The 23,478-nt window shown below is 47.2% G+C and overlaps 1 protein-coding gene across 1 annotated transcript in view; it reads right to left on the reverse strand.

Annotated features, from left to right (window-relative positions):
- MAMLD1 (mastermind like domain containing 1) overlaps nt 1–12,605 on the reverse strand; it is a 117,085-nt gene extending 104,480 nt beyond the window's left edge. The window contains exon 1 of the mRNA XM_056859548.1: nt 12,485–12,605. Within this exon, the coding sequence (XP_056715526.1) occupies nt 12,485–12,538 (54 nt within the window). The 5' untranslated portion in view covers nt 12,539–12,605. The remainder of the gene's footprint in view (nt 1–12,484) is intronic.
- Nucleotides 12,606–23,478: the final 10,873 nt, after the last annotated feature.

The following is a 23,478-nucleotide window of genomic DNA, read 5'->3' on the forward strand; positions in this document are numbered from 1 at the left end:
CCACATTCATGGTCCAGCTTTCCAGTTACTGACTGATCTCAATAGCCTCAGCAGGGTTATGCTTTGGGTGGGCAGATGGATCTGAACAGCGGGAGATGTAGGCTCAACCCCCCTCTTCCTCTCAGTAATTAAGCCATTGAGGGACTTTGGGCAAGATGTCTCTCTCTAGTAAAATAATACATTTTGAGGTCTGGAGGATCCTGAACTTCTGTCAGAAGGTGTGTTTTTAGATCTGATTGCCACATGGCCAGTTAATTTGCTGCTCCACGTGCTCTTTGTTTGATGCGCAGGAGCTGGAAGAGTTCAATCGCTGTGATAACATGCTCCAAGCAAAGCTCTCGCAACCTCACTTCACCTGAAAAGATTTCTCTCTATTATTCCAGAGTTCTGCATACTTCCACTGAGACAAAGCAATTCGGTGGTGTTGCCAGATAAAAATTTTAGAAAGGAAAGAAGAGCAACCTGGTCAGATATTCCTCTGTTATGCAAATGACAGACACCCAAATTGTAACTAACACTTATTTCAGCCTCTGCTCTTATTCAGAAAATGAGCTGGGCCAGCCCATGAGATTTTGCCATCCTAAGCAACTGCAGTATTCAGAGGTATACACTAAAGAAGCAGAGGATACCAGGGTGCGAGACTTCACATTGCACACAGTGCAAGAGTTGCGGCCTATGGTCCTCTGCAAAGCTGTGAGGATGCCCAGTTTTTATTTCTGGGTGGCTCATTGCTTCATTGGAGTGTTAAAATAACAAAAACAAAACCCTGTGACTCCCAGCAGCCACATGGGTAGTTTGTTGAGACAGGCCAGCAGTTCCTAAAAGCAACCCATTTTTAACAGCAGTGGGACTTGCAAAGAAAAAGGGGTACAATGTTGTTCAGCAAGTACAAATTGATAGATTGGTATATAGAAAACCAGGTAACATCCACGCAGAAGATCTTTGATAGTATACATAGGGTTGCCAAGTCCCTCTTTGCTACCAGCAGGAGGTTTTTGGGGTGGAGCCTGAGGAGGGCAGGGTTTGGGGAGGGGGATGGCCAAAGCAGAGCCATTTTCTCCAGGCAAACTGATCCCTATCGGCTGGAGATCTCCAGCTACTACCTGGAGGTTGGCAACCCTACGTATACAGCACTGATTATTTTTTTCCCCCACCCTCAGCCAGGCTGGCTTTCACAGATCAGCACATGCACCACCTGGCTCTCCCTTTGCAGATCTACAGATTTTGTGCCATGAAGGCAAACAGTAGACTAGGATGGGAGACCTCTGTAACCCCTGCTGTATGAGGGATCAGCTGATGCACCACACTGGCTGGCTGGGACCTGCCAACTCGCTCATAGCTCCCTCCCCTTGTCTAACCTCAGGAGCCTTTATAGGTCAGCTAAGGTACAATACCCAACAGTGACCAGATCTCAGATCAGAGCACTTACTGTCTCTGCATTAGAGAGATGGCAAAGATGGAGGAGGGGTGAGAATGTAGTTTATTCCACTTCCTCACATGTGGCTGCATGTGAAGAAGGCCTTTCACACAATCAGGTGTTCTAAAGGGGGAGAAGTCCTGTAAAGGGATCTCACAGCATCAGCTTCTGAAGGTGTTCAGAGAAACCAGCTAAGGCAGCCCATTGGAGGCTAATGAAAGGTCCACATGCCCTGAGGAGAGACACTCAAGCCAAGGAATTTGTTTCAACTCTTGAAAAGAAAACAAATAGCCCAAGGCAATTTCTCCTATCTACTGTTTTGCCATTTCATAATCTAAATTGTAAGCTACTTTGAATATCTTGAGAGAAAGGTGGTATATAAGTAATAAATCTCTTGTGACATTCCCAGAGCTACACTGATGAACGAGAAGCCACGTAAATTCTACCTAGTTTTTACAAAAGCATGGATGTTTGAAATCTGAGACAGAAATCAATGGGGCCTAGAAGTATTTAGCTCTGGTCGGCACTTAAAAGCAGTTAACCCAAGTCCACTCTTCTCCCCTGAATAAAATAAAGGAACTAGCCATCAAACCACATGTGGGACTCAATGCTTTTCAGAGTTTCCTCACTTATCAATGTATCAGCACTTTCACAGTAATGTGAAACACACCAATCCACTTCAGTCTAACAGTTTAAATGCAAAAATAATGGTTTTAGAACTTCCGCTTAAATCATCCCATTATTCTTGTATCATGGTACAGGCTGATAGAATACCCCTTTTGAAAATCTGCATACATTTTGGTTTGAATAATTTTATTTTTAGACAAGCTAGAGCCCTGTGGGAAAGTAACCAAGACACAGTTCTCTATCACACTACTACAGGTTCCTCCATGCTCTCAGCCTCAAATAATTTCCCAAGGCCCTGTTAATAGGACTTCTTGGTCTTTGGCTGTTGGGCCCTTTGGAGGTGATTGGTAGGGTTGCCAGGTCCCTCTTCGCCATCGGCGGGAGGTTTTTTGGGGGGAGCCTGAGGTTGGGGTTTCAAACTGAGTTTAGTTTTAATGATATGTTTTAACCAATGTACTTCTATCGGTGTATTTGTTTTTGGAAGCCGCCCTGAGCCTAGCAGTGGCTGGGGAGGGCAGGGAAAAAATTAATAATAAATATAGGTCTCTGTCAAAATTTACTAGCAAGCAGAATGATGCTGCCTGCCTTTTGGGCTAAACATCACAACGCCTGGGAAGTTTATCTATACAAGCCTTGTTGAAGGGGCTTGTGCAAGAGAACTTCCCAGTAGTCTGTGCCTCAAGTATTCTTGAAGAATAGTCTTAAAAAAAAAAAAAGGCTTACAGTTGACTGGTGCTACCTAGGTTACCCGTCAACGGCACCGGACTGGGTATATTATTAAGAGAGGGGTATGATGGGAATTGGTTGCATTGTGCTGATCCATAGTAACCAACTCCTGTTCGTCCATCATTTATCTCTTTCACCAACGACATATGGGTTTGTCTATTCACACTCTCAGCATTCTGTCTGCTCCAACAAACACCCAGCCTTTTCTGCTTGGATAAGGAGATTTTTTAGTTACATCCATTATGTGCGTATCAACATTTATGGCACTGAGATAATTGCCCAAGAGCTCAGGGGGATAAAAGCTCCCTCTTTATAACATAAACCCCCCTTTAAAAAAATCAATATTGATATAAAATAGTTTGACGCACAGCCTTGGACACACAAATCCTTCAGTTTGAAATACATTTTCCCCCAAAGAAGTGGGTCATACTGGGAAAAGGGGGCAGCAAAGGAAGAAATTAGCTATATACATTATTAATCATTTCTTAAATAAGCGAGTGGCAAATCTGTCAGGTATAAAGAAAAGTCCTTGGAAGGATGCCACCCTCCCATTTGAACAGATTTAACTCTCTATTTGGAGACTAAACCAGCTGGCAATAGATCGTAACTTACAAGCACCTTGCCCTGAATACTTTTGCATTGCTGGCAACTCTGAAAAGGCCAAGACAGGAAACAATGGTAATAATTTCATTTTCCTTTTAATTCAGGGCTACTCTTTGCCTTTGTTTCATAATTCCCAATGAGAGAATTGGCTTCAACCCAGACACTTATTACTGCATAGGTAGGCACTAGTGGAAATTGAATGAGTGTCCAGCGTCCAGTGGGTGATTCAGGGATGAGACTTTGTTCTTTTCTGCTTGTGTTCATAACCTAAGTTCACCAATGTTCTCAGACACAAAAACTGGCGTTGGAAACCTTGATTCATTTTCAGAATTCCAATAGGTCTGTTTCATATAATTATTGAAAATTGCCTACCTTGAAATCTGAGAACAGATTTCTGTTTCAGAATCCGTGTTTGGCAGATTTCACAAGGGACGTTCACAAAACTTAAAATTTTGGTTCAACAAGCACATATAGGAAACGTTTATTTTTCAAGGCAGCAATTGCTTTCTGCAAACAGTAATTACACAGCGCATACTCAGGACAAATTCAAGTGCCTGCAGAAGCAGTTCCTTCGAACAGTCAACTCTACATGGCAATGCCATCTCCCAATGTTCTCCTACAGAGCTGACACACCAATCTATTTGGTGCCTTTAACTGACTCTAGCTGCACCACAGAAATTCATGAAGAAAAAATGGTGTTGTACAACCAAGTATACTACAGGAATGCCAATGGGGGCAACTAGAAAACATAGTGCCAGCTCGCAACATTTTGATTTCCAAGGCAGAAAAAGAATCAACACCAGTATTCACTCAACTTATTTTGCCACCCCACACAGTGGGAGAGCATGGAAGCAGGCACACAAATCTGTCCTCATACGGATGCCATCCAGCTTCAAGAATAGTGATGGAGAGCGCAGCTTGCTGCCATGCACTCATGCCAACTTGGGTGTGGCAGCGGCCAACATGGGGCCAAAGTGCATGAACTGTTCCCAGTCACGATGCCCCGGCTGAATGGGCTCTAGAGCTGCCTACTGGAACCAGGCAGGCCAGGAGGAAGTGACAGGTGCAAGCTGCACCTGTTGCCTACTCTCCCGTAGCACTCCAGGGATTACCTGGGCGGCTGCTATGGTGACTGGAGCCTGATCAGCCCAGACTCTTCTCTCCACTAATTAATGGGAGCAGAATTCAAGTTCTCCTACAGAAACCCCACTGACTCGTAGCAGATCTTATCTCCTGGGTCACTCCCACTCAGCCACCAAAATTCTCTAATTGAGTAGCTTTCCTCACTTTTCCTTACAATGGGACAGTTTCTGAGAAAATTACAGGGCCCACATCCTAACTAAGAGCTGCATCATATCACATCTTCTCCTTCAGATGAGCTCAGAAAGCTTTATCCTGTAATACAGGAAGTACAACGCAAGTGGGTGTTTTCATCTTGCCACCAGCAATGCTCCGGTACAGAGGGACAGTCATGCATGAAGTAGCCTTCAGAAAAATCCCAGGCCCTGAGCTGTGTGGACATAACTTAAGTTTTCAGTGGCTGAAGGTGACCTTCACATCACAAAAAACGAGGGGTGGGAGGAAGAATTTGAACTGGAGAGACTGACAAGTATCAGCACAGTACATCAAACATGGGTCTATCATCCATTACTTGATTCCTAGTCATTTTTTTATTTCTTAACAAATCTCTTCACTTTTTCTTTAAATGCAAATCGACAGTTGCATAAGCGAGGCTCAGGTTCCAAGGATTCTTGCATTTGGTAAAAGAGGCTGGCTGCTTACAACAGCTCGTGATACAATGAAATCAATTAAATCTCTCAAGGGCCACATAACTGCATTTCCTCTTTCTGCAGCTACAGGAGAACCAGGGCGTCTTTGCTGGGCACAGTCTCCTCCCGCCCTTTCTTCCCCTGATGCCAAAGAGGAGTTTCTTTTCGTTTCCAAATCGAAATCATCACCAGGAAGGTTTCAGTTTTTTTGAAGTGCATGTGTGTGCTGGGGGGGCGGGGCGGTTGTTTGAGAAAATACAAAATCTGCTCTGCACATGAAACAACCTTCCCCTCACCGGAGAGAAGCTGTTAACTTCAACTAGCAGAAGATATACTGCTTTATATTTGTTTTTCATCCCTGAGCAACAGACTACTTCCTGGTTGAGTTTAAAAGCTTGGTGACGTTCCCATTTCAGCCCACACAACTGTGTCACCATCAACGTCACTGGCAGGAAAACATTAGAAGTCGCCCTTTGCTAATGCTTTCCTAACATGGAATTTCCTTGTCACTTTTCCCCCCTCCTCTCGCCTTCCAACCAGAAGCATCTTTTCCTAAATTGTTTTTTTCCCCTCCCCACAACATATGGAGAACCAAAAAAGGGAACTGCCAAAAACAGAGGATTTTGGCTTGTTTTCTGCTCTTGCTTGCCTCTCACTTCATAAGTACTCACAAGTGTTTGAGCAAGTGTTTTCTCAAGGCATGCACAAGCCACATGCCCTAGATTTTACTACCACATACCTCCGGGGTATGCTGCATTAAGGAAAGGTGAAGGAAGCCGCCGGGAGATAGTAACCCTTTTTGGGGAGGGCAGAAGAGAGTAGAACGTCTGACAACAATATAATCTAAGACTCTTCGCAACAGTTTGACTTCCTCACCGTCTGTAATGCTATGATACCCTTGTAACCGACTCCTCCAGAATCAAGCATAAAAACACAAGACTTGCCCAGTGCCCACATCAAAGATGTCTGTGAGCCTGCAGAGCACACCTGTATCTCGGGCAAAGCAGTGCCCCGCACCATTACTTTTTGCCCTCCTGTTGAGAACGAGCTCTTTGGTATGCAAACTGTACAGCATCCCAAGAAAGAAAAGAGATATGTTTCTTTAAGGGGAAGAGCTGATTAGCTACTCTTCCTGGCAATAAACAGCTGGTCAGTCCGGCAGGTTCAAGGCCATTTCAGAGCTCTCTCTTATGGAGGCACCATATGTTCCATCTCTCACATCAGCAGCTTTGGCTTCCAATAATCTTGCTCCAGAAGGGAAGCACAAAGAGGGGGAGAAGAGAATGGAGGGAGCCCGTGTTTTGCACTTGATTTGTGATTTGCTCACATTATGCTCAGTGGCACTTTGTGGAAGACACCTACAGGCAATCCGTCTAGTTGGGGGTGGGGGGGACAGTGAAGTGAAGCCTCTAGTTTTGCAGATCTGTGAGGATTAGGAAGTTCACTGCATGCTCAATATTTATTTCTGGATTTGTATCCCACTTTTTCTGGTGTGGTGAGCTGTTTTTGGCACCATTCAAAACACATTATAATAAAAAGCATAACCAATATGCCTCCCCCCCCCCCCCAAGGACAAAACTTGAGATCATTGGACCGGACAGCCAGGAGTGCCTTCGGCATGCTTTAAGAAAGCTACCAAACTCTTCGGCTTACCATAATATCTGGCCTCTCACACTGCCCTCCGATCATCATTGAGTCATAACCAATGATGTAGCTCCATGTGCAGAGCCAGTGTGGTGTAGCAGATAGAGTGTAGCAGTTATAGTGTTATAGACTAGGATATGGGAGACCCAGGTTCAAATCTTCACTCTGCCATTAAGCTTAGTGGGTGACCTTAGGGCCAGTCGTTGTACGTCAGCCTAACCTGCTTCACTGAGTTGTTGCGAGGATAAAATGAGGAAGGAAGAGCTGTGTACACTGTTCCGAGCTTCTTGGGGGGGGGGGGGGAAGGTGGGATAAAATGTACTATACAGATATCAGGATAGTACCTATGAAACCACATTCCTATTTATCCAGCCTTCCCATCTGTCTAAATATCTATGTCTTGGGGAACATGGGATACATAACATTGGACAGGAACATTTTTGTTTCTTTGCACTGCTGCTTATAGTATGAGAATTTGTCCATGTGGTGACAGTTGCGGAGGGGCCATGGCTCAGTGGTAGAGCATCAGCTTGGCATGCAGAAGGTCCCAGGTTCAATCCCTGGCATCTCCAGTTAAAGGGACTAGGCAAGTAGGTGATGTGAAAAACCCCTGCCTGAGACCCTGGAGAGCTGCTGCTGGTCTGAGTAGACAGTACTGACTTCGATGGACCAAGGGTCTGATTCAGTAGAAGGTAGCTCCATGTGTTCATGTGACAGCTGCTGTATGATAAATCCCATGTGTTTATCAGGCTACAAAACCAAGTAAGGGATCTGCTCAACACTGCAGGCTTCTCCTTAAGACTTCCTGACATACTACTACACCTAAATCACTCACTATATGGCAAGTGCCATCACATTCTGAGTGGTTTCCACAGGACAGCAGTGTAACAGCCATGACACATGACCATTTCTGTCTGGCGAGGCCACCAAATGAAGCAGCTGCTAGAGCTGATGGTGAACACTCTCCAACATACCTGTGACATCTGTCAAGAATCCAGATTGACATTCCCAGCCACCACACCAACCTGGTTTAACCCAACTTCCAGGAAGTAGCAAGCTGCCATCTTACCTCATGCCACAGGCACACTGGAGTATTTATGGGAAGTGTCACCAACCCAAGAGGAGTCATCTCACAGTGGCCTCCCTGTAGCCGCCTTGAGCCAAGAGGAAAGGCGGGGTATAAGTATTTTAATAAATAAACTAGTAAGCAAAACAACTGAATGACTAGGCCAAAATTAAATGCCTCTTTTGCTCTTTCCTTTCCTGGGAGCCAGTGTGGTATAATGGTTAAGAGCGGTGGTTTGGAGGGGTGGACTCTGACCTGGAGAAGAGTTTGATTCCCCCCCACTCCTCCACATGAGTGGCGGAGACTAATCTGGTAAACTGGATTTGTTTCCCCGCTCCTAACACAAAGCCAGTTGGGTGACCTTGGGCAAGTTACAGCTCTGTTGGAGCTCTCTCAGCCCCACCTACCTCACAGGGTGTCTGTTGTGGGGAGGGGGAAAGTGATTGTAAGCCAGTTTGAGTCTCCCTTAAGTGGTAGAGAAAGTCAGCATATAAAAACCAACTCTTCTTCCCCTGCTGCAGCCCACATCAGGGCACTGGTACCCTGTCATCAGATACTGCCCACCCAGCGTACCTTTGCAGAGCTAGAAACCTGGTTTTTAGAAGAAAACAAGCTTTTTAAAAAAAATGTACCTGGGGTGCTGAATTCTGTAGCCAGGACCAAATCCCACATCTTTGCCTGCACTTCTAAGGAATCCTTGAATACACACTGCCCTGCACACCATTGTTTGATAACACTGGGTAACCTGTCAGAAGTGCTCAAGTATAGATCTACCACTCCACACGCACACATGCACAACCCCAGGTCCCTGAATTTCTTCAAGCATCAAGACACTCCCATCCAAAGTCCCCTTAGGGGTTGATTGGTCCATTTATCCACAAGCATAAGACCTCCAAAACTGAAATTCTTTAGGAATTAACCAGGGATTAAAGAGCTAAATATAGAAACACAAGAGAATTATATAATAGGTAAATTATGATTTTCTCTCAACTAGTTGCTGCACTTGACTCTGCGCTAGTTGAAAGCGTCAGGTTTTCACGGGAACAGCCTGACTGGGTAATTTCTGTTCCCACACACATTTCCCGTGGGGCATCCAGTATTAAATAGTGTGCCCCCCACCCCTATTCTGCACTACACAAACAGATCTGTTTGAGAAACAGTTTTCACAGTGTTTGGGGTAGGGGAGGAATAGCCAGTTTGGGGGGGGGGATGTGGAGGTGGAAGGGAATTGCGTAGAATGAACAGAAGGGATACTTCTGAGGATGACTGTGGGCGAGTTTCCTCCTGGGCAGAGCTTTTACTCAACAGGGATGTGGTTGACAATTTCAGGCTAGACAGAGAAGATTCTGTGGTCCAAGACAACCCACCCCCTCCACCGGCAGCGCCAGCAGAAAAGAAAAGTAGTTCCTTTCCTGCCCACTCACACACCTCTGCAGGGAAATAACTGGAGCACCACAACCTCCACCAACCTTGGGAATGACAGAACAGAGCGTGAGAACCGCCTCCCAGAAAGATTCAAGCGCGTGTCTTGAACAACAACCACTCACCAGGGCTGGAACCCAACTCAGGATTCAATGCCCAGAAAATGAGTACACCAAGGAAAGTGACTCTGGGTTTAGGCAGAGCGCTGTCACTTCACCAAGAGTAGCCACAACCAACCACCCCATGTCTGAAGCCTCGCCTCCTAAGCAAAAGAAGCCAGGGCTTTCTCGCTTTTCGCGCTCTTTGTAAGTTTAAGTTGTAAGGTGCCTGGGACAGAAATTGGTCTGTTTTTTTCTTGGCCTTGTCTTTCTGTCAGGTACCATGAGCCTTGGAGTCGCTGTGTGAAGACAGACTTTCAAGCGGGCTTAATCTCTGGCACTTCTTGCTTGAGAAATTCACAAGTGCCCTGGCATTAGGAAGGGAAGAACAAAAAGGGAGAAGGGTCTAAATCCAATTATGCCAGGAACTGCAGGTGGGCAAGCTCAAACATACCATACCATCCACCTACCCACAGTATCACACTCACTGAAGCAGACAGCATATCTAGCAAACATGCAAAAGAAGGCAGGCACTGATCACCAAAACACAGAGGGGTTCCATTCAAAAGTCATGCTCAGCCCATCCTGCTAGAAGGGAGACTCCTCTGTGCAGCATCTTTCCAAAAGTGAAAAGACTCTCGCCTTATACTGGCAGTGAAAGGGGGGGAAGTAGCCCCCGAGAGCCTTTGCAAATTGCAGAGATAGGAAACAGAGAGCAGATGATGCTAGATGGCAACCGAGACTCCCCTGCAACCTATTAATCTCCTGTTACAAACGCCAGGATCTTTTGCAGACGCTGTGCCATCCCTCCTCCCCGCCTCCCTTCCTGGCTTCAGCAGGCTGAGGGAGAATAACAGAGAGAGAGGGAGAGAGCAAAAGAGAGAGAGAGAGAGAAAGGTTTTTAAATTTATTATTCCAGGAAGAAGGAGAAGCAGTCCAAAAAGAAAGCGCCAGCCAGTTCTTGCAGGGGTTGCTGCCAGCCTCCTCCTCCACCCTTGGGAGCAGGAATACCTTCCCCCTAATCTCCCTGGTTACAGAATCTCTCCCCCCCTTTACATCTCATTCCCCTTTAGTAAACCCATAACAAAAGCATGCTGCACAGCCTGGGAATAGAAGAGTAAGTAGCAGCCAGAGGCCACCCAAACAACTTCGCCTCCCCTCCCCCTGCAGTCTCCAACGGGAGGGGTCCCAGCAACCGGGGTGGTGAGTTAATTTAGAAGGGGTCAAACGACACCAAAAGGAGAAGGAAGGAGAGATCCTAACAATTAATCAACCAACCACGGTGGCGGCGGCGGCAGGCGCGCCACCCTCCCCTCCTCCGGGTTAACAAGGGAGACAGCTGTAGAGCCCAGTCAACAACAAGCTGCTTGTTTACCCCACGAAGTGGCTCCTTCCACTTCGCCTCTTAATCACAGGGTGAGAAATCAAAATACTTTTTTGAAAAAGTGAGTCAGCACGGGTGGATTAAAAAAAAAAACAGTAAAGGGCCTCACCCGGAGGCAAGAAAGGCACTGCAAGTGTTGGGATCGATTCATATTTAAGTGTTGGAAACAAGCTTTCGGGTCATTCAGAACTCTTCTGCAGGCTACATGTTTACAGCATCCCCCTCCCCACAAAAAAGAAAACCAACATTGTTTTGCCAGCTCACTTTCCTCCAAGCCATTGCTGTGAGTTTTTAAAAAGGCCTGTGCCCCAAAGAGCTTACAGTGGGAAATCTTGGGAAGGGTAGTGGCAGAGGGGAGGGAGGAGATAAACCATCCAGGTCTACAGTGAATTCCCTCCCCCAGCAGGTCTTTTTTTTTTTTTTTTACATTTTACAAGCTGACATTACTAAAAAGGGAAAGAAAAAGAACAGGGAATGAATAAACACTTCCTAGGCTCCCACCTCTCGGCAGTTTCTTTAGCACCGCCCTACAGGAGATACCTTTAAGAAACATCGCCCCCCCCTCCACGCCTGTCTGTTTGATCTAAGTTTAAAGAAAAGCCCCCCCCTCCCGTAATTAGGCTAAAACAAGCCTTCTTGCCCGGCTCTGTTTACCCAGGGATGCCACAACAGCGCCTCGGACTGAGCGTACTGGCAGTTTTCTAATCCTATTAAGTCTTCTGTGCAGTCAGCATTTAATCTAGGATATTTAAAATGTAAAAAAAAAAAAAAATCAAACCCCAGCGCCTTCCTTTCCAGACTTCATTTCGAGACCCTTTTTTTTTGAACGATGCCGAAACGACAACCCGAATGCACATCTCTCCCCCACCCTCAATAAAAGCATCGTTTTGTATTTATCATCGTGGCTTTGTGCCAGGGAGCCAGGGGCGATCTTGGCGAGGGAGGGGAGGAGGGAGCCGCTCGCCTCGCCAGGGAGGGCGGCCGTCGGAGGAGACGTCGCCGGTCGAGCTCCTTTAGTTGCGTTCGCCGAAGGAACAAAACTATTCCGGGACCCGAGAGGCAGCTTCGGCTTGTGGCAGGCTGGAGCACACAGACGGGAGGGGAGGGGAGGGGAGGGGAGGGGAAGCCTGTGCGCGTCCCCCCCCCCCGGCAGCTGCTGCTGCTCAGCCAGACACCAGGCAGAAAAAAAAAGGGGGGGGGGAAAGCTCCACTTTTGTCTGCCTCCCTCGACCCCGATCTGGCTCCAGCAGCACGCCGGCTCGTCCCACACCCGCCTTCCTCGCGAACAAGCCCGCCCGACGGCAAGGGATCACCTTGATCCACCACCATTTTAAATACGCGCCGCCGAGAGGTCTCCCCCCCCCCAAAAAAAAGCAAGGGGACCGGCCGACACAAGCCGGGGCGCCCCCGAACCAGGCGAGCGGGAGCGTCTCGCCAAGTCTCATCCCCCCACCCCCCAAATACAAAAGCCCCTCTAGTAACTTTCCCCCCCCCCACCTTTCCCCGTCTTCCAAACGTACAATAAAACTCGGCAAGGAACGGAGCCGGGGAGCGGGGGGGTGGGGAGGACGGGCACGGACTTGCCCATCCCGGGAACTTCGTCCCCCGACCCCCAGGGCGTCCCCCTCGGGCTGAACCCGACCAAGCCGAGCACCGATTGGGGGGAAAGGAGCACGCCTCCCCCCCCTCCCCGGGTTCACGCGCCAGCGAGCCCGACATCGCGCTTACCGGAATATGCGGCTCCATGCGTGGTGCTTCTACCCGCGGGGAAACCAGAAGCATCTTGGACTGGCGCGCCACCAGCTTTTTACATCCAGTTTGACCGTCTCGGACGAAACCCGGCAGCGCCAAGCGGAGGAGAGGCAACCGCTGCGCGCTCGGCGTGTGTTGCTCGCTCGCTCGGTGCGCGTCTCCCTTCCCTCTCCTCCCCCCCACCCCCTGCCTTTTAGGTTCCCGACAAGTTCATCCTGGCGTTGCAGTTTGCTAATGATTCACTGTCTGCCTCGACTCGCTCCCTACGTTTCCCCCAGCCCACAGTTTCCTCTCTGCGAAGGTGGAGTTTGTGGGCTTGAAGTTACTGATAGGGCATCTCGAACTGCTGTGTCACTCGGAGAGGAGGAGACGCGCACAGGCCACACTCGCGCAAGCCTCGCTCGCTCGCTCGCTCGCTCGCTCTCTTCCCGCACACACAGACACAGACACACGCAGGCGAACGCCACCCTTAAAGGGGAAGGCGCCCGTCCGGCCGTCCCCGTCGCTGCGCTGCAGAAGACCCTCCGCGCGGCCCTTTTAACGGGGGAGGCGCAGATTCAACACGGGTTTTTTTTGGGGGGGGGGTGAGCTGCAAAGTTTCACTTCTTTTTTTTATATATAAATTTTTATTGATTTTTATAACACGAAGTATAAAACGAAAACAAACAAACAGATACAATACAAAATAATATAAAAAGAAAAGAACAAAAGAAAATGCAAGAGTATCTGTATATGCTTAGTAATACATTCGTAGTTACAAAGTTATAAAGACCATAAAAGAGACCCCTTCCAGCCTCCACCCACCTTAAAAATGTGACCCATCACCCGACTTCCGAAGAAGTGTCTTTAACAGTTTTAAAAATATCGATTAACAGTAAATTATAAAGATATTAAGACTAGTTTCTATAACTCACTAATTAAAGTAGTAAAATCCATTTTTGCCAGTTTATCCCGCAAAGTTTCACTTCGGATCGCCGTCGTGTTTTTTTTTGTGTGTGTGTGTTTTTAATGTTAATGGCTTCCGGGCTTTCAACGCCCCCAAACTTCTTAAAAGAGGGCATTCGTTCTAGCACACTTGGTTCCATGCCGGGGAAAAGTTTCGCTGGGGCTTTATTTCAACACCCGCGTGCTGCTTGTTGTTAAAGGCGCAGGAACAGGGGGAATGAAAAGAAGATAGCAAGCTGTGGCTCAGTGATAGGGCAGCTGCTCGGCATGCGGAAGGTCCCTGGTTCACTCCCCGGCATCTCCAGTTAAAGGGACTGGGCAAGGAGGTGATGTGAAAGACCTACCTGAGACCCGCTGCCGGTCTGAGTAGACCAGGGGTGTGGAATTCAATTGTTAGGAGGACCAGGTATGACATATATGTCACTTGGTCGGGCCTGGCCATGCCTCGCCAGCCCAGATCGAGAGTGGAGAGGGTGGCTGCCTCAGCTGGCTCGCGGGTAGGGTTGCCACCACCGGCAGGAGGTTTTGGAAGCAGAGCCTGAGAAGGGCAGGGTTTGGGGAGGGACTTCAATGCCATAGAGTCCAGCTGCCAAAGCGGCCATTTTCTCCAGGTGAACTGATCTCTATCGGCTGGAGATCAGTTGTAATAGCGGGCGATCTCCAGCTACTACCTGGAGGTTGGCAACCCTACTCGAGGGCCAAATCAGAGCTCTCAAGGGGGCGGATCTGGCCCCCGGGCCTTATGGTTGACACCTTGGAGTAGACAATACTGACTTTGATGGACCGAGGGTCTGATCCAGTAGAAGGCAGCTTCGTGTGTTCAACCCATTGCCTGAGCTGAGCGAAGAATGAGAGCCAACCGCCACGCCGTAGAGCGCTTCCAAAAATGCAAATCATGGTTCAGGGGCTTGAGAGCTCCTCCGTGCTGCCGGGCCCCCCCTTCGCCTTGCACGCACCGCCTGCACGAGACGCCCCCCGGACCCAACTTCGCTTGCCGCCGCCTAGGTGAATCTAGGCTGCTAACAAGACAGGAGAAGCAGCCCACGGCGTCCCTTTTGCCTCCCGCGGCGCGTGGATACAGGCGGCGGCCAAAAAAAAGAAAAAGAAAGAAAAAGCTATTTGCTTTTTGTGTGTGTGAAGTGCCGTCAAGTCGCTTCCGACTCATGGCGACTCTATGAATGAAAGTCCTCCAAAATGTCCTATCTTTGACAGCCTTGCTCAGATCTTGCAAATTGAAGGCTGTGGCTTCCTTTATTGAGTCAGTCCATCGCTTGTTGCGTCTTCCTCTTTTCCTGCTGCCCTCAACTTTTTGCTTTTTAAAAAGATTTGCTTTTTATGGCTGCAATAATGTGCTTGTGGCGGGGTGTGATTTCTGAATGGTCGGCTCGACGGAGCAGCCGCTGAAGCGGAGGAGGGAGGGGCTGGATATTCAAAACGCCTCCTGGACCTGGCAACAACTTTCCCCTGGATCGCAGACGGCGGAGGGACGGCGGTCGCTGAAGGCGCCCCGAACACAGCCTAATTCATGGCCTCCCCAAGGGCTTGTTAGTACGTTGCTTGCCTGCTTTCAAAGGAGTTCTCTGCTAAGGTTAGCCTCTCGGTTCCTGGTAGGGGGCCTTATGCCTTGGAAAAACTGCATGAAATGGCATCAGATCAACAGGTCTTACTCTTTCCAGCTCTGCCTCTGAAGTCTGGGGAAAGCTGCATCTGTTGAAAGTTTGCCTGTTTTGTCGTTGTTCACATACAGGAATCCTACATCTAGCCATTGAGCTGTTTGGCTTTCTTCTCACCTGTAGCTCTTTCTGGTTTGGAGCCGTCCTATATCTCCAACCGAATGCCAGGTGGGCTATGTTAGGCCAATATATTTATGACATATTTAGGGCAGTGCCCAAATCCGTCTCTGGTGCTGAAGCTTCAGTAAAGGTAAAGATGAACACATGAAGCTGCCTTATACTGAATCAGACCCCTGGTCCATCGAAGTCAGTACTGTCTACTCAGACTGGCAGCTGCTCACCAGGGTCTCAGTCAGTGGTCTTTCACATCACCTACTTGCCTAGTCCCTTTAACTGGAGATGCCAGGGATTGATCCTGGGACCTTCCGCATGCCAAGCAGATGCTCTACCACTGAGCCATGGCCCCTTCCCTAAAGGTAGTCCACTATGCAAGCACCAGGTCATTCCTGACCCATGGGATGATGTCACATCCTGACGTTTACTAGGCAGACTATGTTTATGGGGTGGTTTGCCATTGCCTTCCACAGTCATCTTCCCTTTACCCCCAGCAAGCTGGGTACTCATTTGACCGACCTCGGAAGGATGGAAGGCTGAGTCAACCTTGAGCCAGCTACCTGAAACCGACTTCCATCCGGATCGAACTCAGGTTGTGAGCAGAGCTTGGACTGCAGTACTGCAGCAGTGACATTTTAATCATAAGGAATCATAGTTTAATCGAAATTAATCATTTTAATCAAAAGAAGAAGAAGGTTTTTATATGCCGACTTTCTCTACCACTTAAGGCAGAATCAAGTCAGCTTACAATCACCTCCCCTTCCCCTCCCCACAACAAACACCCTGTGAGGTAGTTAGGGCTGAGAGAGCTCTATCAGAGCTGTGACTAGCCCAAGGTCACCCAGCTGGCTTTGTGTGTAGGAGTGGGGAAACAAATCCAGTTCACCAGATTAGCCTCTGCCGCTCATGTGGAGGAGTGGGGAACCAAACCCAGCTCTCCAGATCAGAGTCCACTGCTCTTAACCACTACACCATGCTGGCTCAAAGGAGGCCTTTGAGAAATCACACCTGGGCTTGACCAGCTTCCACCGCACTGTCACATTGATCTTAGACCACCCCAAGCACCATGTCCACTTTCTAGGCATCACATTATACTGTAAAGCTAGTGATTATTACACTTCCCTGTACACTTCTAGCTACCATTGCAAACCATGAAGTAACCTGTGGTCCACAACCAAGCCATGGTAAAACCACACCTGCACCAGTCTTTGATCAGGACCAACACCTGAAGGATTCACACCAAACATTCTTAAAATTCAGTTTGAGAAGTAAAGACAGATTGACAGGGCTCAAGAGATTCCCAGGACAGGAGAGGAGGCTGAAGTTGGTTACTTATTCCCAGTTCGTTCCCTATTCAAAACCTCTTTGCAATACAGGTTTCGGGGGGGGGGACCCAAAAAGAAGCCAGTGGTGCCAGAACCGATGTTTGGACCAGGCACCGCTGTATGTCCTCTTGGAGGGGACAGTCTCTGGAGTGTGGGGATGTGTCATTTGGGGTGGTCCAAAGATTATTTTGGGGTGCAGTGTCTGTATGTGTATTGGTGGTGGGGGCACCCCACTTGGGAGCTGCTGGCACAAGAACCGGACTTTAGACCAGGACCCAGTATGCGCCATCTCGAAGGGCACAGTCTCCTGAATGTGTGCGTGTATGATATGTGGTGGTCCAATCCATATTTTGGGGTGCAGAACTGGTGCAGTGCTTTTGAATTGTCCTCAAAAATATTCAGGAACTAGGAAATGTGAATAAGGAACTGGGAATAGGAAACAAACTGGGAATAAGTAACCAACTTCAGCCTCCTGGACAGGAGGGGGAAACAACAGAATGCTTTGGGCTGTTACCAACAGCTCACAACTGAATAACCACTGGAGGATTTGCAACCTCTCCTCTTACAGGTCCTGGAGTGTTGGTTGGTCTTTGCGTACAGACAGCCCCCCAACCAGCAGCAATGGATCACATACAAATGCAAGGAACAAACAAATGCAAGGAACAAACCCCAGAGCCAACTCTGATCTCACATCCACCCAAATTATTACGACCCAATAACATGAGCTGTCCCATCAAGGCTCACATATCTTCTAAATAGGTAATCATGCCAGAGACGCTCTTTTGCCATTTATACTGGCTAAACTAGACAATCTGTACACAAAAGGATTCTCCCCCCGCATCAAGTTGCAACCAATTTATGGCAACCCCATAGGGTTTTCAAGTCAAGAGACATTCAGAGGTGGTTTGCCATTGTTTGCCTCTGCATAGGGACCCTGGTATTTCTTGGCGGTCTCTCATCCAAACACTAACCAGGGATGCCCCTGTGTAGCTTCCCAGATCTAACAAGATCAGGCTATCCAGGTCAGGGCTGCGAGAGAATGTGTGTGTGTGTGTGTGTGTGTTAAGTGTCCGACTCATGGCGACCCTATGAATGAAAGTCCTCCAAAATCTCCTATCTTTGACAGCCTTGCTCAGATCTTGCAAATTGAGGGCTGTGGCTTCTTTTATTGAGTCAATCCATCTTTTGTTGGGTCTTCCTCTTTTCTTGTTGCCCTCAACGTTTCCTAGCATGACTGTCTTTTCCAGTGACTCTTGTCTTCTCATAATGTGGCCAAAATACTACAGCCTCAGTTTAGTCATTTTAGCTTCTAGGGTCAGTTCAGGCTTGATTTGATCTAGAACCCACTGATTTGTTTTTTTGGCAGTCCACGGTATCCGTAACACTCTTCTCCAACACCACATTTCAAAGGAATCTATTTTCTTCCTGTCAGCTTTCTTCACTGTCCAGCTTTCACACCCATACATAGTAATAGGAAATATGATGGCATGAATTAATCTAGTCTTGGTGGCCAGTGACACATCCTTTCACTTCAAAATCTTTTCTAGCTCCTTCATGGCTGCCCTTCCTAGTCTCAATCTCCTTCTGATTTCTTGGCTGCAGTCTCCCCTTTGGTTGATGGTGGAGCCAAGAGAGAGAATAAACAAGCACAAATCAGGCATAAAAAATGGAAACACTCAGAAACTGGTGGAGGAGCATTTGACCCTCTATAGAACTCCATGGGACCTTCAGCAGAAAAATTTCAGAGGGAGACACCATGAGAAGTTGCTGGGTTAGAATTCATATGCATATGACACTTTGATGCTATCAGACTCAGTGGGGACTTGAGGTGGCTTCCCTCATTGTGTGTGTGTAAAGTCGCAGCCAACTTACGGCGACCCCTTTTGGGGTTTTCCTGGCAAGAGACTAACAGAGGTGGTTTGCCAGTGCCTTCCTCTGCACAGCAACCCTGGTATTCCTTGGTGGTCTCCCATCCAAATACTAACCAGGGCTGACCCTGCTTAGCTTCTGAGATCTGACGAGATCAGGCTAGCCTGGGCCATCCAGGTCAGGGCGCTTCCCTCATTACCAAAAGTAATTGTTACTCCTTACAAGTCTATGTATTCTATCCAGATTCGTCCTACCTTGTCAATTCATCAACAGCTGGGAGAGTTCCATCCACACCCTTTGTGAGTGAATAATTAACTCTTATTTAATCACTGCTCTTCAATGTAATGTAATCTTTTTAGTGTGAGGTTCCTCTCCCTTTCTCCAACTATCTCAAGAGTTCTCACCTGTGTGTGTTTTGTGCCCTCAAGTTACTTCTGACTTAAATTGACCCCATGAATTAAAACCCATGACCTGAATGGCCCAGGCTAGCCTGATCTTGTCAGATCTCAGATGCCTAAGTAGGGTTGGTCCTGGATAGTATTTGGATGGGCAACCTCCAGGGAATTCCATGGTTGCTTTGCAAAGGCAGGCAAAGGCAAACCACCTCTGTTTGTCCCTTTGCCTTGAAAGCCCTACGGGGTTGCCATGTCGGTTGTGACTGGGCAGCATTTTACACACATGAATGAAAGACCTTCAAAACATTTTATTAATAGAGCGTTGCTCTTACAAACTGAAAACTGTGGCTTCCTTTACTGAGTCAGTCCAACTCATGGTGAGCCGTCCTCTTTTCCTACTGCCCTCATTTTTTCATAGCATTACTATCTTTTCTAGAGAGTCTTGTCTTATGATGTGATCGAAGTACAGTAGCATCAGTTTAGTCATTTTCGCTCCTAGGAAGAGTTTAGATTTGATTTGAATCCACTCATTTGTCTGTTTGAAGGTCCATGGTATCCATAATACTCTGCCAACACCACATTTCAAATGAATCAATTTTCTTCTTGTCGGTTTTCTTTACTGTCGAAGGCTTTCACGGTCAGAGTTCATTGGTTCTTGTAGGTTATCCGGGCTGTGTAACCGTGGTCTTGGAATTTTCTTTCCTGACATTTCGCCAGCAACTGTGGCAGGCATCTTCAGAGTAGTAACACTGAAGGACAGTGTCTCTCAGTGTCAAGGGTGTAGGAAGAGTAATATATAGTCAGAAAGGGGTTGGGTTTGAGCTGAGTATTGTCCTGCAAAAGTATTGTCCTGTAAGTATCAAGATAATGTGCTAATGAGGGTATGGTATGTTAATATGGAACCATTGTATCCTGAAGTGATCTGTTAATGTGTGTAATCCAAAACTAATCTGTATGGCTATTGTTGAATGTTGTCTTTGTCTGGAGGTTTTTCAGGGCAGGAAGCCAAGGTTTTCTTTACTGTCCAACTTTCACAACCATTCATAATAATGGGGAATACTATAGTATGAATTAACTTGGTCTACAGTGATGCGTCCTTACACTTAAGGACTTTTTCTAGTTCCTTCATGGCTGCCCTTCCAAGTCTCAATGTACTTCTAATTTCTTGTTGGCAGTCTCCCTTTTGGTTGATGATTGAATGAAGAAATACAACCTACTGGGTTGTAAAACCCTATAGAATCACCATTTTTTGCTGCTTTGAGGGGAAGAAGAGTTGGTTTTTATATGCCGACTTTCTCTACCACTTAAGGGAGACTCAACCTGGCTTACAATAACTTTCCCTTCCCCTCCCTTGTGAGGTAGGTGAGGCTGAGAGAGCTCTAAGAGAGCTGTGACTAGCCCAAGGTCACCCAGCTGGCTTTATGTGTAGGAGTGAAGAAACAAATCCAGTTCACCAGATTGGCCTCTGCTGCTGATATGGAAGTGTGGGGAATCAAACCCAGTTCTCCAGATTAGAGTCCACCGCTCAAAACCACTGCTCTTAACCACTACATCACGCTGCTAGCACACACACCCCGCATCAATTTGCATTCACAATTAGAAGAGCAGCTAGACATTTTATCTGCACAACAGCCTTGTGAGTAGCTCAAGGTCGCCCAGCAAACATCATGGCAGACTAGGTCTTTGAATCCAGGGGTTGGTTCCCATGGGGGATTTCTATAGACAGACAATATTTCTGTCAGTGGAGTGTGACTTTCTGACTTCCTCCTTCTATGGCCCAAAATACCCCCTGTAATGTTATTGCTGGGGGCAGAGAACCCCCAGAAACAGCATTGGGGGAGATGAAAGTCTGCAACAGGAGGGGGGAATTGGCAAAAACCACAGTGTCTTCAGATTGCAGAAATCCTTGCCCCAGCCCGAGTCTTCCAGATGCTAGTCTTTCTAACCATTGCACCACACTGCCACTAGATATAACACACCGTGTCTTCGGAAACTGGCCTTCCTGGACTCTTTTTTGTAGTACATCTATCCCCACTCTTCTGCTGTTTGTAGCCCTGGGTATAAATCTCTCTGCTCACTGAATACAACAATTCATGCTTCAAATAAAGTAGGCTTTGGTTCGTGAAAGCTTACGTTATAATAAATGTATTAATCTTTAAGCATTACTTTTTACATTCAGGAAATCCTATAAGCAGCAAGATGGCCAGAGTTGTAACAAGAATCCATCCCAGTGCAAGGAAAGACAGAGGTCTTGCTCCTTTGGAAACAGTGAGTTCCATCTAGAGCGAGCAATAATTTGCTCCCCAAAATGATCCTCAAAGTTCTCTATGCACCAGATATTATCTGAATGTTCCAATACTCACTAAATATTCATGATCTCTATTTCATATCCGATTTTAATATTTGGCAGTTGACAAATGTTTGGATTTGATAGTGGGCATGCAATGTATTTGGCTGCCCTTGACAGTTTTTGAGATTTCCTATTTGATGCCTGCCAAACTCAGCAAAATTTAAAAAAAATTAAAAGGCTAACAGTGCATTCCTAAGGAGAGTTATTCCAGTCTAAGCCCGTTGAAATGAATGGCCTTAGACTGGAGTAACTCTCTTTAGGAATACACTGTAACCTCCCAGATCTCAAATGATGGGGTAAAAAGGACACATTCCAACCCTAGATTTGAAATTTATGGAGAGGGGTCGTGGCTCAGCGGTAATCTGCTTGGCATGCAGAAGGTCCCAGGTTCAATCCCCGGCATCTCCTGTTAAGGGGACTAGTCAAGTAGGTGATGTGAAAGACCTCTGCCTGAGTCCCTGGAGAGCCGCTGCCGTTTTGAGGAGACAATACAGACTTTGATGGACCAAGGGTCTGATTCAGTATAAGGCAGCTTCATGTGTTCATGTGTTCAAATTAAAAATTGCTTGATAAACATTTGATGGCAAAACTGGAAGGTTTTTACCAAATTTCAAGTATTTGCAAATATTATTTTTTCCCCCTTTAGGCCTACATGGGGTTGCTCCAGCCAGCCATTTTCAGCGAATTTCATGCAATCCCCCCGACACACACTACAAACCCTGTCCCACATAAGTTCTACGAACCCCTGCATAGCCTTTTTTGGTAGTCAAAGGGACTCCTCTTTTCACCAGGAGAAAAGCAGGTTGGATCCAACCCCTTATCTGTTCCCTTAAACCCACCACTCACTTATTTGTAAATTCAGACAACAGTAATAATTTCCCCAGCCAGCATGGATTCAGGTAATCACCAAACGGTATAAATGAACAGTAAAGAAATATTCCAGTCTTGGCGTTTCTCCCCCTGAGAAGAAAGTCTGCTAGATAAAATCCAAGGTTCTCCATCCCCCACTACCACCCCATTCCTTCTTATCCATTTCTGCAATCATTTCATGAGCTGAAGTCATAGGCTGGATCAATGGCATGGGCAGCAGTGCTATAAAGAATATTAAATCCTTTGCATGTCCTCTTCAAAGGCAAACCGTTCTATGAAAAGAGCGAGCAGCAGATTTTCACATTGTTTCTAAAGGAGATATGGTTATCCCCCCTCCTTTGGTGCTTATAAGATTTTCCATTTTTAAAAGTAGTTGCCTCTGATCGATAACAGAGTGTTTTAAGTGTAGTGGTGTTAGAAATACCAGTCTAAAAACATGTACGATTCTCATACGGCTTCACTTTTGATTTTCTGATCTGCCTACCTCATAGAACACATCAGGTATGGCAACTGGTTGCAGGCTACTAGATGGGCTTTTCTTAGGGTTGCCAATCTCCAGGTACTAACTGGAGATCTCCTGCTATTACAACTGATCTCCAGCTGACAGAGATCAGTTCTCCTGGAGAAAATGGCCGCCTTGGCAATTGGACTCTATGTAGGGTTGCCAGGTCCTACCTCTCCTCCTGTGGGAGACTTTTATGGCACAGCTCGGGATTGCGCAGCAACGTGCGCATCACTTCTGGTTTACAACCAGAAGTCCCGCCTCGCGAGAGGCCTTATGCTACTCAGTTTGACTCGTGAGAGGCCTTATTCCACTCAGTAAACCGGAAGTGACCTGCAGCAGCATGTACGCGTGTGCACATTTGCCCGCCGACTGTCAGCTAGTTGGCGGGCAAAGGGGCAAATTGCCAGGGGTTTGCCTGCCACCACCGGGCACCTGGCAACCCTAACTCTATGGCATTGAAGTCCCTCCCCAAACCCCACTCTCCTCAGGCTCCACCCCCAAAACTTCCCGCCGGTGGCGAAGAGGGACCTGGCAACCCTAGCTTTTCTGGGCAAACAGGACAGATGTTTGCGCATCAAGCCATTCCCTATTGTACCAGTCACTTCTACTAGGCACTACAATGGTCTCAAGGCATCTTATTTCCAGGACAATTAGGAAGCAGTTAAATATGCATCCAACAAACATGAGCAGAAGCCTTCTTAATAGCCCTGGTCCCTGCTGCAGACAGCCACAACTGTGGGACTATCTGGCTTTTGGAAAGGTATGAAAGGTAAAGCAGAGCCTGATAGAATGAACTTACTTGTGCACAGGGAAAACCCAACCAAGCTGCCCTAATTACTTTTATCTTGCAAATTACTGTGAAGTCCAATGTTAATCCATGTGGGAACCCAAGCAAAGTGTGCGGTAAAGACAACCCACCATGCC

Source organism: Euleptes europaea, chromosome 13 (assembly GCF_029931775.1).
Source record: "Euleptes europaea isolate rEulEur1 chromosome 13, rEulEur1.hap1, whole genome shotgun sequence".
In the NCBI taxonomy this organism is placed as follows: domain Eukaryota; kingdom Metazoa; phylum Chordata; class Lepidosauria; order Squamata; family Sphaerodactylidae; genus Euleptes; species Euleptes europaea.